Source organism: Manacus candei, unplaced genomic scaffold (assembly GCF_025592945.1).
Source record: "Manacus candei isolate 608988 ecotype Guabito, Panama unplaced genomic scaffold, ASM2559294v1 h1tg000096l, whole genome shotgun sequence".
In the NCBI taxonomy this organism is placed as follows: Eukaryota; Metazoa; Chordata; class Aves; order Passeriformes; family Pipridae; genus Manacus; species Manacus candei.
In genome coordinates, this window is record NW_026138144.1 from 450,635 (window position 1) to 466,315 (window position 15,681).

Below are 15,681 nucleotides of genomic sequence, written 5' to 3' on the forward strand. Positions count from 1 at the left end.
TGGAAAATAATGGAGGGGGGGGCTGAGCCGGTGGGAGATGGGTCACTCTTGGGGTCCAGGGTGAGCCCCCACACCTGAGTTTGCACCCCCCTGTGCGGGGAGGGGATGTGCACCACGGGGTCTGCACTGGCCCCTCATCCCACGCCCAGACAAGGCATTGGGAGACTGAAACCCTCTGGGACACCAGAGCAGGGAAAATGACCTTATTAAGTAACGTCAGGGGGGTGGAGGTTCCCTGTGTGCGGCGAGGAAGGGCAGGGATTCCTGCACTGACAGGACTTGCTGGTTGGAAGCAGCACTGGAGGAGGAAAACCAGGAGTGTCAGGGGGGTGAGGGTACCCACCAACAGCCACGGGAAGGATCCAGGCCCAGCCAGGCGGTTTGGGTGCAGGTGGAAGGATGCTCTGATCCCCAGGAGACAAAAGGGGTCCTGGATCAATACAGGGGTTTGACAAAATGCAGCTTAACCCCCTCTACAAGCCAAGTGAGTGGCCACATCCAGGCCCTCAGTCCTTCCCCTGCTAAATCCCTGCTGGCTGCAGGAATTATTCCAGCTTAGAGCAGGGCTCTGTGGCCAAAGCTGCAGCACTGACAGCATTTCCTGGGGCTGTCCAGCCATCCCAAGGGCCCTCTCTCTACAGGACATGGGGACACCTCCCACTGGGGATACAATAGTTGGTGAGGATGACTATGGAGTGCTTGGGGTGGGAACTGGGGGCTCTGCCAGGGGAAGGATTTCAGGAAAAAGCCTCCTGGGTAGCATCCCTGGGGGAGCTGGGGATGCTCTGGACCTGCCCCTCCATTCATGGGACATCAGGTTCAAGCAAAAAGCATCTGAGGAGCAGCAGAGGATGGAAAATGTGTCTCTTCCAGCTTGTGCCCTAGTCACACTGTCCCCAGGGCAAAGGAGTGGCATTATTGCCCCAGGGCAACAAGAGTGGCTGGAGCTGCAGCACAGCCATGCTGAGGATGGAGGAATTGGCTCCTCAGAGCAGGATCTCCAGGACCAGTGTTTGCCATTGTGAGGCGGGATGTTTACAAGTCCCCATCTGGATTTGGGCCATGGTGTCTGTCCCTTTTTGAGGTCACAGCCTGACCCTTAAAGGAACACAAAGCAAACAGCCCCAGCTTGGTGTAAACTGCAGGGGTTTGCACAAGCCAAGAGCTCAAGTTGGGGTTGGGGTTTGTCAGCTGGCTGTGCTTCCCTGCTCCTCCACCACCCAGGAATTCCCATCTGTCCTGCCTTGTCCACCCTGTGGTGCAGCAGCAGAGGCTCCCTAGGGATGCCAGCACCAAATCCTACCCCTGACAGTGCCAGGATCCAGCAGCTGCTGGTGGGATTTGTCCTCCTGCTCCCAGTGCATCCACTGGGTACGTCACAGTTGCTGTTTACAGAGCTGTACAGAGGAACCCTGGCTGGATCCATCCCCCCTGCCTCAGCCAGGCTTCCTGGCAGCAGCTGCTGGAGAGGTGATTGCTGTGCCATGGATGTGCCCTGGGCTGGGAACACGTCACATGAGTCCCCTGTCCTCTCTGGGTGCAGTGACACCCCCCAGTCCATGCCTGCCTGGCTGCCTGCTTGGAATCCCCATGGGGAGCTGTGGAGGGACATGCTGGGTGACAGGGGGGACCCCAGTCACTCTGCAGCCTCTCTGCTCCTGGAGCCCCTGGGGAGAAATCCTGGGTTATGCACCAGTGTAACGAGTTTGCCAGCCTGATCCCAGCCCCTCATCCCCATTCCCAGAGGCCTGATACAAACTGCTCCTGCTGGAGGGGACAAGCAGTGGGCTCTGCCCGGGAGGGGACAGGATGGAGGGGCTGGGGCTGCCCCACCAGCTGCTCTGGCTGTCTCAGCCACATCTCCCCTTTCATATTCATCAGCATCACATTCATGCAGATTAACTGGAGCGGGTGCCACCAGCTGCTGCTGCTCAGGCCATGCCAGCACCGTGGTGCCCAGGACCTGTGGCCACTGGCACCGCTCTGGGGACCCTGGGAGCTCTTGCCAGTGGCTTTGCCCCAAAGCACATCCCCCCTGGGTGGAAAAACCCCAGCCTTGGGTGCAGCTCGGCTCCACCAGCCCTTCAGCATCACCCCCAGGGGATGCTGGAGGGGTTTCAGCTCCCCCTGGCCTCAGGGGCAGCGTGTCCCTTGGGCTGGCAGCTGTGGCTGCTCCTCGTCGTGGCGGGAGCTGATCCCGTGCTGACCCCCCTGTCTGGGGCAGCCCCAGCTGTGGAGCATCTTGTAAGGAAATTAACTTTCCACTGATCTCTCAGCTTTGAGCTGGGGATTAGAGCCCACACGCACTGCAGACAGGCTCTCCCCTTTTTCCAAGGCCTTTTTGGGGCTGCTGTGGCAGGGAGGGACAGCTGCCCTGGCCGGGCTGGGCCCACCTTCCCTAACTGGTACTTGGTTCTTGGCTCCATTTCGTCTGCCCGGAGCTGGGCTTGCTGCTGGCACCCCTGGATCTTTTGGTTCTGTTTATAATTAGCTGACAACAGCACGGGCATCCAGATGGGGCCCGGGCAGCCAGGCTGTCCCCGGGGACACACATCACCCCATGGCTCAGCATCCTACTGCCCATGGGCAGACCCACCTGCCCGGGCACCCCCTTCCCACCTCCTCCCTCCATCCATCCATCCCTCCCTCCCTCCCTCCACCCATCCCACCCCGGCCCTGCTGTTGGGGGCTCCGAAGGGCAGCTCTGGGATACAGTTTCGCCTCTGTCAACCAGAAAGGCGAGGAAACAACCCCGGGAGCCGCAGAGCCGGGAGTACCGCAGTAATAAACAGCAGGTCGAGGCTGGAGATTGGTGCTGCCGGTATGAAAAGGAGGACAGGCGGGTTCGGAGCCTCCGCCGGCTAATTAAGCAGCAGCTCCTATAATGCAAAGGCCTTTTCTTTGCCGATAAGACCCATTTATAATGGGCTGAGCGGTTGCAGGCTGAGTGCTGGGGGGAAACAATTGGAAAGCATATTGCTGGTGGGGCCGGGTTTTAAAAATAGACATGAAGGGTTTGCTTCTGGGCTTTTACCCCCCCCCCCCCACTCTTTTTTAATAAAAAAGAGAAGAAAGCAGCTCAGAGCTCCAATGAGAGTTCCCCATGGCCTAGAGGAAGAGCAGGGCTCCGAGGACAGCACCGAGCATCCCGTGAGCCCAGCAGGAACGCTTCAAAGCGGGGAGGATGCTGATGGATCGGGCTCGCAGCCAAGTAGTCCCCGGGGATGGATGGGGAACCTATCCCGAGGGAGGGAGGGGAACAGGGCTGCACACGCTGTCCTTGCCACGGCCACGCGCTGGCGCTGGGGTGGGAGCAGGGGGACAGCGTGTGCCTCTCCTCTGTGTGCCTCTCCTCTGTGTACCTCTCCTCTGTGCCTCCCGGGCCGTGCTGGGCTCCAGCCAGGCCCTGAAACCGCAGCGGCCGAGGGGGGACTCGCACCCAGCCCTGGCACCGCTCCCGGCCCCGCTCCGCCCAGGAACGGTCCCGCAGGAAGAGCCTCGACCGAGCGGCCTCATCCTGACACGGCGCAGGGTCCGGCCCTGCCGGGATAACACGCAGGGGTGCTGCCAGCGGATAACTCCGGGATTGATACACTGGCACCTGGATGCCAGCCCGGGAGATAGGGTCTGGGAGGGAGGCCAGGACACACGGGTCCCAGCCCCCAAGATAGGGTGCTGGGCTGGGAGCCAGGGCTCCTGCCTGCTCCTTCCCCTTGCTTCCAGTTGGTTCTCCTCTGGGAGCTGCCGGCGGGGCGGTGCAGCCCCGTGCTCAGGGCCAACCCCCCATCAATAGGATCTGGAGCGACGGGAAAGCTCCACAGGTTAAAAAAAAAAAAGGAAACACTTCACATTTTTAACCTCCCGTGAGCTCCCGACCTGCGTTCCCCGGCCCCTGGGAGCCCTGGCCACTGCTGTTTTGCAGCATCGAGCACTAAATATTTATTTAACTTCCTGCCGTATTAGAACTAATCACTCGTATTTTCCATCAAAGCTTCATTTTCATCTTAACGTAATTCCATCTGTGCACGCACAGCCGCATCCTGCTCGCTGGAAAGGCAGCTCCCAGGCCGTTGGCCACACCGGTTCTCGGCAGAGATGGAGGTTCTGCCTCATCTCATCTTGGAGCACAGACTGGGAAACCCATGTCCCTGCCTGGCTCCTCCATGGGCTTCCCACGGGATCCTCATTCGTGATGCAGGGATCCCACGAGCAATGCCATTTCTTGCCCCAGGAGCTCTGAGCCACCACCAAGGGCTTGAAAACAGCCTGACTCCCAAATAACCCGGCAATGTCATCCATCACTCAAGGTCCCAATGCCCACAGTGCTCCATCACGGCAGAGATGGCTCCATCCCACCGTGGATTCGCCCTCAGCAAAGCCCTGAGTCTGAGTGCAACCCCGGTAGCACCAGACCCCATTTGCCTCCCACCACCGGCTTCCGACAGCCCGAAATCCAGGGCAGGCGACACCTCCCACCGCCGGATCACCCCGAAGAGCGACTCTTACTGTCTTTGCGGTAGTAGAGGATCTCGAGCTTGCACTCCTCGGAGCCGAGCAGGGCCTGGGTGAGCTGGGCGATGGAGCTCTTGGTGGTGTCGGGGCCGGTGAGGAAGTCGCAGGTGCAGGGGCGCTGCATCACCTCCACGCGGGAGTACCCGAACATCTCGCAGAAGCCGTCGTTGCAGTAGATGATGGCACAGTTCTCCATCTGGGCGTTGGCGATGAGGAACTTGCGGTCTGCGGGGAGGCAGGAGAGCACGAGGCTTAGGGGGGGTTGGTGGGGACCCACAGGGACTGGGGACAGCCTGGGAGGATGGGGTGGGGGGTGTGCTTGGGATTTTTGATGCCACCCACCGTGGGGCCTGTGCAGGGCCAGGTTCCCCAGGGACACCGGTGACAGGTCTGGGGGGAGGATGGCTGACGTCATCCCACACCGCCCCGGGTGCTGCTCAGCTCTTGAGAGAGAGAAAATGTGCCCAGTTTCATGTGAGTTGGTGACTGTGGGGACAGGGGGGCCCATGGGGGGGTTTCCCAGTAGAAGCAGTTTTTGCTGGCGTTGGCCAATCCATGCAGCCTTGACATCTCACCACTTGCATGTGGGGACTCTCTGCTGTCTAAAACATGGGCAATCTGTCCCTGACCAGCGCTGCAGCCTCGGTCCCTTCCCAGGAGCTTATCAGGGACCTGAGTTATCTCAGAGACTTTCCACCCTTGCTCAGATTTGACTGAAGTCAGGCAAGGGGCAAGAGGAGGAGTGAGTGTGAGGCTTAGCTCATGGGAAGCTGGGTGAGACCCATCACTAATAATTCTCCTAATGGGAAATCCGGACCTTGCTGGTCTGCATGGCCCCTGTGCTCAAAAAGAAAAGGGTTCAGGTGGATAAGAGGGGAAACTGAGGCAGGGAGTGGTGCTGCCCCATCCCCTCCTGGTGCTGCAGCCACCTGGGCTGGGCTGGGGCCGGACTCGCTGTCGTGCCGGGGTGTGTGGCAGTGCTGCACAGACCACGTCATCCAGCCCATATGGAGCCACTTCCATCCTTATCCTGCAGGAGACCCAGCCTAGAGCTTTGATTTGGTTGGATTTTGGGGCTTTTTTTCCAAGGATATTGAGGGGTGCTGGGCTGGGAAGGACCCTCTCTGGGACAGGTTTGCTGGGGTGACAGGGGGCTGTGGATGCTGATCTGATGGATGCCATGCCCCCTCCCAGCAGCATCTCCCTCAATGTTTGGCATCAACTCTGGGCTGGAGCCAGAGGCAGGTCAGAGCAGAGGGTCCATTTGGAGGCTGCCTCCCAGTCCAGACCCCAATTAATCTCCTGGATTACCCAGGAATGGCATCTGCAGCCTGCATGCTCCAGAGCCCTGCTGCACTCCAGCCTCACTGGGAATTTCACCCAAATGCAGGAGAAACCTCTGCACAGCTTTGGCACCCAGAGCTGGGACACAGTGGGGTGGGAGGACCCCTCTCAGGCACATCAGGGCTCTCCCTGATGTCACCTACAGAGTCGCAGCCCCGGAGGACACCTCCCAGTAAAACTGGTGTCCCCAGGGATGCTGCACAGGTCTCCTGCTTCATCCCACCCTGCGACAGCCCTTGGTCACCCTTTGTGGGGGGTTCCCACTCCAGCACCTTTCCCTTTCCCACACAGGGCTGATGCCAGCGCCGACGCTGCAAACAGCACAAACCACCACAAATGTTTCCCAATTCCCTCTTCCCGATCCTTCTCTATCCAAATTGCTTTGCCGGCTGGAAGGTGGCACAAGGAGGGGACCTTCCCCAAAGCCCCACTCCTGGGGCACGCTCCCCACCTGTGAGGAACAGTTCCCCATCCAGTGTCAGCCCCATGGACCGGATCCAGGCTGGATCCAGGCTGGGCTGGCGCAGGACAGGATTTACGGGGCTGGCAGGGCGCCGGAGCAAGCTGAGCTCAGCTCAGGGATGTCACCAAGGCCGGGATGGGAAGGAGCTGCAGAGCCAGGTCTCCTTGGGGGGTATTTTCACCCCCACTTTGCTTTCTGCCCTGCCCTCCCCTGAAGATTTGCCCTTGGTCCTACAGGGGCTGTGCTTCCCTGACGAGGAAGCGCTGGGCCTCTCCAGCTCCCCTGGGGACTCACCAGGTGCCGCTGCACCCGTGGGAGCTGCAGCGGAGGGGGTGAGGGCACCCACAAGCAGGGAAGGACCCTCTGCCTGTGGCAGTGTTGGGTGTGCTGGTTTGGTGTCTCCCAACACCTGTCACAGCACGAAACTGCCGCGGGGGAGCGTGGGGTGATGTTTCGGCAGAACCCAGCCGGTGCCCGACATGGCTGGCAGGGAGCGGGCGGGGAGCGGGCAGGGATGAGGGGCCCTGGCTCCGTCCCCACTGGCACACCTCGCCGCGTGCCCCCGCTGCTCCCCAGCCGCCGCTTCCCAGGGGGAACTGATAGGAACCAGGGACAGTTTTTCTCACTTTCCATCCCCAGGGTCACGTCAGTCACAGCTGGGGCAGGCAGCGCAGATCCGGCAGGGATGGCAGCGCCAGGGATATTTGCCCACCCGGGAAACTCAGACACGGGAGAAAACCCACAGTGAGCCGTGGCAGTGGGGGGTGCACAGCCCCAGCACCCCACGGCAGCCCCCCGAGCTCAGCTTCTGGGGGGACCCCAGTCCCCCGGTCCCCTCCCCTCATCCCCAGCAGTGTGGGGGGGACCCGGCCCCGTCGGGGTGCCCAGACAGCTCTGCCGCCGGGCAGAGCCCCCGCGGCCCCCTCCCAGGCACACACAAACCCCAGCGCTCCCCGATGTGCACGGGCTCTTCGCCGTATCTGACACGAAAGCCAGCCCAAAAATTCATATAAAGGGATTACTCGGAGCAACAGCAAATGGCAACATTTCACCAGGGACGGCGGCCGCCGAGAGCGCGGAGTTGAAGGCAAACAGGCAGCGAGCCCGGCTGCGCTCGGGTACACCCTGTCCCCCCGCCCAGCCGGCCGGGACCCCCTCCCCGCCACCCCGGGGACCCCCTCCCAGCCCGGGGGCTGCGGGGGTCTCGGTGTCCCCAGTTCCCGAGGGAACACCGGCGCCGGGATCGCTCGTCCCCCTGCGTCGCGCTGTCTATAAATACCCGCGGGGACACTGCCGGGCTGTCGCGCACCCCTCTCCCCGCTCCGGGAGGTCACAGGGGCCCCTCCGTGCCCCCGGGGACACCCTCCCGCCTTCCTCCCCGTCTCTCCCCGCTGCGCTCCGAAGTTGGGGGGCCGCCCCGGCCGCCGGGGGGGCGGGGGGGGGAAGCGGAGCGGGACCGGGGCGGGGGGGGGGGGGTGCGGTACTCACTTTGTCCTTCAAATTTGCGGATGATGGTGTCCAGGTAGGTGTTTTGGGGGGCCACATGGCCCCGGCGCACCGGCATCGCTCCGCTGCGCTCTGCGCGCCCCCGGGAGCGGCGGAACTTGCCGCGGGCGCGGCGGGGAGCGCGGCCCGGCCCCGGGGCGGCTCGGCACGGCCCGGCACGGCGCGGCCCCGCTCCGCCTCACCCCAGGGCTGGCCGAGCTCTGGAGCCCAGCCGGCCCGGGGCTCCCATGCTCCCGGTGGCCGGAAGGGGGAACCCCTCCGCCCGCCCTGCCGCGCCCGGCCCCGGGCGGGGGCGGCCGGGGAGGATGAGGATGGGAGGGGGAAGCGGGGGGGAAGGAGGGGGAGGACCTGCCGGAGAGGGGGAGAAAATAATAGAATAAAATAATAAGAGTAGAAATCCCCCAAAGTGCTTAGTCACCGCTGCCCCGGCCCCGCCGGAGGCTCCGGGGGCAGCCCCTCAGCAGCAACAGCTGCCGGCCGGGGGGCACGCACCCTCCCGGGGCTCCCCCGGGCCCCCCGGCGTCCCCCGGCACCGGCACCGGCACCCGCCCGGCCCCGGGGGCGGGGGTGCTCCGGGGCGGGGCGGGGGAGCAGGTGGGTGCTGGGGGTGCTGGAGGTGGGGGTCCTTGGGGGGCTGGGCTGGGGGTGATGGGGGTTCTGGAGGGCTGGGGTGGCGGTGATGGGGGTGGAGGAAGCTTTGGGGTAGTGGGACAGGGGGGTGATGGGGAGGTGGAGGGAGAGTCCTTGGCGGGGGGGTGGGATGGGGGGGTTGGGGTGGGTGGAGATGGGGTCCTTGGGAGGCTGGGATGGGGTATGTTTGGGGAGGGTGGGGGTGAGGTCTTCGGGGGCTGGGGCAGGGAGTGATAAGAGGGTGGAAAAGAGGTCCTTGGGAGGCTGGGACAGGGGATAAGGAGGAGATGTAGGTGGGGTCCTTGGGGTGCTGGATTAGGGAATGGGGGTGCTATGATGAGGGAATGGGCGTGGGGGCTTTGGGATGCTGGGACAGGGCGTGACGGGGAGTGGAGGGAGGGTCCTTGGGGGGTGAGGGGTGCTTGGGGGGGGTGGAGATGGGGTCCTTGGGGTGCTGGGACAGGGGGTGCTGGAGGTTTGGGGTTCTGGGACAGGAGATTGTGCTGGGGGTGGGGGAAGTTGGCGGGAGTGCAGGTGAAGGGTACTGGGGGCACTGGAGAAAAGGGTGGTGAGGGAAGGGGTGCTGGGGGTGCCCGGGGCTGACGGGTGGGGATGATGGAGGGGGGTGGTGGAGGAGGGGATGATGGAGGGCGCTGGATGCCGGGGGAGGCAGAGGAGGGATGCCGGGGTGCAGGGGGGTGGGTAGAGGGGGGCGTGCAGGTGGTGCTGAGGTGCAGGGGGTGGTGCGGGGGAGGAGGAGATGCAGAGGTGCAGAGGCAGAGGAGGGTGTGCCGGTGGGGGAAGGTGTTGGAGGGGGGATGTCTGTGGCTGCAAGGGTGCAGAAGCAGAGGCAGAGAGTGCTGAGGGGTGCGGGGTGCAGAGGAGGGGGTGCAGGAGTGCGGGTCGGCACAGGGGGGCAGAGAAGGGGGTGCTGGGGGGGTGAAAATGAGGTGGGGGGCAGAAGCGTGGGGGTAGGGCCGGGGGGTTGGGAATGCTGGGGGGTGCTGGGGAGCAGGTCAAGGTGTTCCTGGGGGTCCCGGGGTGCCGGGGGGGAGGTCAGGGTGTTCCCGGGGGTGCCGGGGGTATCGGGTGCCGTGGGTCGGGCGGGGCCCGCGCCCGGCGCTGTCCACTCCCGGTGGTGCTGAAGGGGCGGGCGGGGCGGGCGGGAGGGGGGGCTGCTTGTTTGGGGTGAGCCTTGGCGTGGGGGGACCCGGACTGGCACAAGACTGTGTGGGCACGAAGCGTCCTTGAGGGACATGGAGCATCCCGGGGGTCCTGAGAACTCTGGAGGGTCCAAGGGGTCCTGAGAGCTCTGGTGGACACGGAGAATCCAAGAGGTCCCAGGGTTCTCTGGCCACAGAAATTCCCATGGGTCCTGTAGGGCACGGGAGTCCCGGTGGGTCCCCAGGTCTCTGTGGCACATCGAGGTCCCACAGTGATGCTGCCCTGCTGGAGCAGATGTTCAGACCTAACCCCAAGCTCAGCTCCTCCTGCCCACACCTCTGTGTCCCTCAGGGGTGGAGGCCAAAGGGACCAGCCCCCTTTCCCCCCTGAGAAATCCCCTCTGGACAACCCTCTTGTCCTGTGCCCACTGCTACGGACACTGTCCACTGAGGGGCTTTCTATTATTATTTTGTTATGTATGATTTTTCAGGCATGAAATTGGTCTAAGAGGATTATGGTCCATTATCATCAGCAGGAGTGTTTTGCTGGGATTTTCAATTAATATTCCAGTGCACCTCAGCAATGCCCACGGGGACCAGGCCATGCCCGTGGGGCTTTTGACCCTGCCTGGGTTCCTCCTGTCCCTGGGCCAGCAAAGCAAGTGGATGAGCAGAGGCAGGTGCCCTCTCAGGCCCATTTCAGAGCCTCACTGCTGCTTTTATCTCTGTCTCTCAGAGAAGTCAGCCTTCCCCAGCGGAGAAAAACTTGTTCTATTGTTGAAGAGGGTGAAAAACCCATTATCTCCCCCCATCCACTCTGCACACTGCCTCTGCCATGATTTACTGCGAGTCGTGGAGGATGTTTTGCTCTATATTACACAGATGCAGCTTAATAGCATGGGGGAGGGAGAGGGACACGGAGTCCAGACTCCTGCCTTCTCTGTTTTCTTGTTGATATACTGTGTGACTCAAGGGAGACAGCTCTGTGCCGCAATTTCCTCGCTAGAAAATAGGGACATTGGTCACTTGGCCCGGTGAAACCTTGCTGAGATTCCTGGATGCCCAGTTCTGCAGGGGAAAGCAAACTATTATTACTACGGCTAATATGATAATAATTATGATTATTAATCACCAGGCAGCCAGGATTTAAGGTTGGCCTCCTGCCCTTCTCTCATCCCATAAATCAGTCCGGGGATGTTCGTGGGCACGTCACGTGGACACGGATGTGTCTGACGGCAAGGGCACATGAGGGTTTGCAGAGTGGGGGGCTCTGGGCACGGGGCAGGGCACAGCCCCAGCCTCCCAGCCCCTCGGCTGGCCCCAGGAAGGCTTGTCCTGCTCCGGGCCTGGCACTTTGATTCCCCCTTTTCTCTTGCCAGGGAGCCTCATCCCATCACGTGGCTGATGGAAGAGCCTCTCTTACCAACCCTCTTCCCCACACAGCCCTCGCAGATGGAGTTGAGTCATGTCATTCCCTTTCAGGCTATTATTCACTAAGCTCCAGGAGCCTCCTGGTGCACCCATGGCTCTTCCAGTCGCCCCCCCTCCCGGCTCTCCCAGTTCCCTCAGTACATCCCTGCAGAGCCGGGTCATCCCCCTGACTGCTGGCCCATGCCCTGCCTCCCTGCCCTCTCCAGAGCACTTTATGCCCAGACTTCTTTCAATTCCCTGGGTTTTAAGCATATGCTTGCAGTTAATCCCGTGCTTACATTTTGTCCCAAATAGGAAAAATTGGGGTCTTCGGGCAAATTCTCCTGCTGTTCAAGGCAGCTGAAGGGCTCCCTCTAATTCGACTGAGCAGTAATCCTGTCTCCCTGCCCTGTCTCCTCCTCCTCCCTCACTCAGTTCTTTCCTTGTCTCCTCCTCCTCCTCCTCCTCCTCCTCTTCCTTCTTCTTGAGTGTTTTTGAGGTTTTGCTCCTTTCCCCTTCTTTTCTTCCTTCCCACACCCTGGGGAATCAGTGGGAAACCACCCAGTTTCCAATGGCAAAGGAGGCCTGGGTGCTTCCCAAGGGTGTCCTCCCATTCCCTGCTCCTGCAGCACAAGTGCCTAAGGAACCAGCTGGGAGTGCAGGGAATTAGAATCTGTGCAGGAATTATCACCTACTCAGCAAGGGGCTGCCCTGGGCAGGCACAGGCACATCGGGAGAGGGGGCACAGCCGTGAAATGGGGTGTGGATTTGGGGTGGGAGGTGTGGGATGGAGGGGATGGGAGCCCACTGGAATCCCAGCACGGCAGCTGTCGTCTGGTGCTTGCCAGGAGAAATGTTTGCCAACTGAGAGACGACATTTCTCCACATTTCTGTAATTAGAGCCACACTGCAAACACAGCTGGGAGGGGAGAGACGGGACTCTTGTGGTCCCCAAAGCTGCTTCCAGCCACCAGGACTGTCCCCAGACACACTCGGGTGTCCTGGTGCCTGGCACGGCTCATGCCCCTGCTTTGCCCTTCACTTTTGGAAGATGCTCCAGGGATGTGACAGGGGAGGGAGGAATTGGGGCTGTAAATTTATTTCGCAGGGGGAAGGATGGTCCTTTTCCTGGCTCCCTCCTCTGCCCCACCGCTCCAAACCCTGACTTATTTTTCCAAGCTCTGAGCTCCACGCCGTTTGTTTGCTAAGTATGAAACCAAAAAAACCCCACCCAAACAAACAAAGGTAAAATGTGCAGCCAAAATGAACCCTCAGCAGCTCGGGCCTTCCACCACACCAGCCCCGGGGGGGGGTGTGCTGCAAACCTGGGAAGGACTCAGTGACATTAAACCAAGTCATGGATGTTGTTTCCTGACAAAAGCCACTTCCCACTCTTGGAAGTGGCAGGAAAAACCACAGAGACTCTGCTCTGGGATGGGGCCCACTTGGTTCAAAGCAGCCACCCTGGCATCCTGCCCGTCCTCGCTGCACAGCGGGGAAACTGAGGCACGGGGCCGGCTCGTGACTCACCTGCCAGGAGGATGGATGGGGCACACGGGCTGCAGTAACTCAAGGGATGCTGCAGGGAAGAGCAGGGAAGGGCAGGATGTGGCCGTGGGAGGGGGATGCTGGCAGAGGCTGCAGCAGGTCTGGAAAACCTCCTGGGCAAGGGGGAGAGGGACTGAGTGCCAAGGGCAGGGCCACACGCTCCCAGCACTTTTGGTCTGGGAGAGTTCTCTCTCTGTCACCTGCAAGGCCTCACTGGGGCAGTGTCAGCTCAGGGGGGAACCCCAGGGGTGGGGACAGTCCCCACCAGCACTGGGACATGGGCAGAGCCTGCTTTGGGGTCCTGCTGCTGAGGCACCCCAGGAAGTGGGATGGAGGGATGCTGCCCAGGCAGGGTGGGGGCTCTGTGGGGCTGGGGGGGGTCAGCCCAGCTCACACCCCCGGGTGCATCCCCTGGTGAGGGTGGGACCCAGATGGGTGCTGGTGCAAAGTGTTCACAGGTGTGGGTGACAGTCCTCCATCCTCCATCCTCCATCAGGGATGGACATAGGAGGGGTGGGGGTGTTATTTGGGCTGGATCTGGCCCTGTCCCCCTTGGTAGGGAATTCTAGCCAAGCCATGGGGCTGGGGGGAGTCTGAACTTGCTTAGAGGGGTCAATATGGGGCCTCCCACTTGCCCCTCACCCCCAAATTCACCTCTACCCCCCTCAGCCCTGCTCCAGCAGCGGGGAGGGAAGGATGGTGCCAGCCAGGGCTTGTGGGGGCTGAAGCCACGAGCTGCAGGGATGGGGCATCCCCAGACCCTACCACAGCTCACCCTCTCCCTCCCACGCTTCTGCTGTCCCCTGAGACGCCCCCAACGCCACCTCCCCCCTGTCCCCTGGCCGGGGTGGCCCCCGCTGATGGCCCCCAGCTGCTGCCAAGCTGTGGCTGCATATTTCCCGGCGCTCCTTGTCCCTGGGGAAGGGGAATGTGAGGAACGCGGCCCCACTCACCCTGTCTGCTCCTGCCCGGCCACCCGCCGGCTAAGAATAGACCTGGCTTGGCCAGGCCCTGCCAGCATCAAGGGGCCGAGGGGTGTGGGAACCCCCCCACCCAGCCACCTTCCCGTGGCGGATAATGAACCTAAACAAATGGAAAATGGGTTTGTGTGGTGCCCAAAGGGTGCCTCAGCCGGTGAAGGGAACCCAGAGTGTTTCTTGTTTTGAATTCATGTGATCTTAAAGCAAATCTCCTCTCTGGGAGCTTCATGTGCAGGCGGGGGGTGCAGAGCAGCCCCCCAAGCCTGAGTACCCACTGCTTCCTGAGCTCCCCTCCAGGAGTTCTGCGAATTGAGGGGGAATCTCTTCCTTTTTTCTGCTTTTACGCTTCTTCTCTTCTCCTCAGGGAGTGATTTCGCTGAGCCTCCTAATTTCAGCAGCAAGCATGATGCAGGAGCCAGAAGGCAGCAAAATCTCTCCAGATGTTATCGCAGCGGGGAAGGGAAATCATCCTCGGTTTAAAGGTATCTTGTAAAACACTGCTGCCGGCTTGACAGAGCCCTCAGGGCACCAGCCAACCCTCACTGCCCTCAAAAGCATCACCCAGACCCCCCACCCAGCCCAGCAGCTCCAGCTGAGCTCAAGGTGGGACCTTCAGCCTCCCCTTGGGCTGGACTTTGTGTCCAGCCCCATCTCCTGGGCGGACTTTGGACCCGTGTTGGAGGTAATCTGGTGTCCAACCCCATCCCATCTGCTGTGTGGACCTTGGACCCGTGTTGAGGGTTGGCTGTTGTCCAATCCCACCTGCTGCACGGACCTTGGACCTGTGCTGAAGGTAACCTGGTGTCTGCCTCTGTCTTCTGCAAGGATGGTGGGCCTGGGTTGTCTGTCAGGGGCTCACAGCTCAGGGCACCCATCACTCATCCCTGCAGGACACACCCAGCTCCTGGGTGGATTCTCTGATGTGTAACGAGGGCCGAGCCTGCGTTGCAGTCCCTGAGTGACAGTGTTCAGTGTGCCTCTTTTCTATTTTTTTCCCCAATCCTCTCCTCCAGAAAGCAATTTTCATGAAACTTGCAGGATCTTGATGATCTCGGAGACCTCTTTTCTTCCACTAACGGGGCAGAAAGGAGCCAGGGAGCTCCAAATTACCGGGGAGGAGCTGAGCTGGATGGAGCACACCTGCACCAGCCCTGCTTTCCCAGGCTCAAAATACACTTGGCTCCAAACCCAGCTCTCACCGTGCCAGGTCTCTGCTCTGTGAGCATCGCCCTGGTGGGAAGCGGGGAGAGGGGGGAGCCTGGTGTGCCGGGATATAAAGCAGACACTCCAGGACGTGGCTGTGGGAAGGACACGGGGTGAGTGTGGGTGCTGGGGCTGCCGCTCCCCTGCTCGGGGTGTCACCTCCCCGTGGGCACCTGAGCTCGCAGGAGGACGGAAAGCAAACAAACACCGGAGCGTGGGCGGGCAGACACCTGCCTCCCGCTCCTCTGCCAGGCGACAGGAGCCGCTCCCAGGCCTCCCTTTCCCGGCGTGAGGCATGACCGAGGGCAGAGGCCATGGGATGGGAGGGGGGCGGGTGGATCATCCCAGATCCCCTCATTTCCCCTGCCGCTCCGGGCTGCAGCGGATCGCGGCTCTTTAAGGCTGCAATAATCCCCGGCCTGGGATTAGTTTTGCACCTAATCACCGCAGAACAAATACGAAGTTTTATTTACAGAAGCAGAAGAAAGTCGGGCCGGGGCGGGGGGGGGGGAGCTGCAGGGGGGGCCTCAAGCGCGGCTGATCCCAAGATAATCGGGAGCTGGAGGGCGGGAGGCGATCGCTGACCTTGGACCCCCCTCCCGGGCTCTTACGTAAATGAGTGTCATCGAGTGCTGGAGTCACAGCAGTCCTGAGCTCCAGCCCTGTCCCAGCTCGGGCTCGGTGACCCCCCAACCCTTCGAACAGCTCATGCCTGGACTTCGGGGATTTCTGGCCCTGATCCAGCCCCTTCCTTAGGCACGTGCTTCACAGGGAACCCACGAGCTGTCAGCTGCGATGGGAGCCAGGATTCCGGGGGGGGAGGGAGATGCTGCAAGGGGATGCTGAGCTTTCACGCTGGGGATGGGGGAAGCTGGGTGCTGCAAGTGTGTTGCCCCAAAGCTGGGCTGCTCCCCAGGGATCT

The 15,681-nt window shown here is 61.6% G+C and overlaps 1 protein-coding gene and 1 long non-coding RNA gene across 3 annotated transcripts in view; one reads left to right on the forward strand and one right to left on the reverse strand.

Annotated features, from left to right (window-relative positions):
* KCNH6 (potassium voltage-gated channel subfamily H member 6) overlaps window positions 1–7,958 on the reverse strand; it is a 34,711-nt gene extending 26,753 nt beyond the window's left edge. For both annotated transcript variants that reach the window (XM_051768662.1, XM_051768661.1), the window contains exons 1-2: window positions 7,808–7,958; window positions 4,507–4,737 (exon numbers count right to left, since the gene is read on the reverse strand). In XM_051768662.1, the coding sequence (XP_051624622.1) occupies window positions 4,507–4,737; window positions 7,808–7,883 (307 nt within the window). In that variant the 5' untranslated portion in view covers window positions 7,884–7,958. The remainder of the gene's footprint in view (window positions 1–4,506; window positions 4,738–7,807) is intronic.
* A 6,023-nt stretch (window positions 7,959–13,981) lies between these two features.
* On the forward strand, window positions 13,982–15,619 carry LOC127461181 (uncharacterized). The gene is made up of 3 exons (XR_007899982.1): window positions 13,982–14,038; window positions 14,202–14,349; window positions 14,595–15,619. It is a non-coding gene; the product is annotated as an uncharacterized LOC127461181 (long non-coding RNA).
* Window positions 15,620–15,681: the final 62 nt, after the last annotated feature.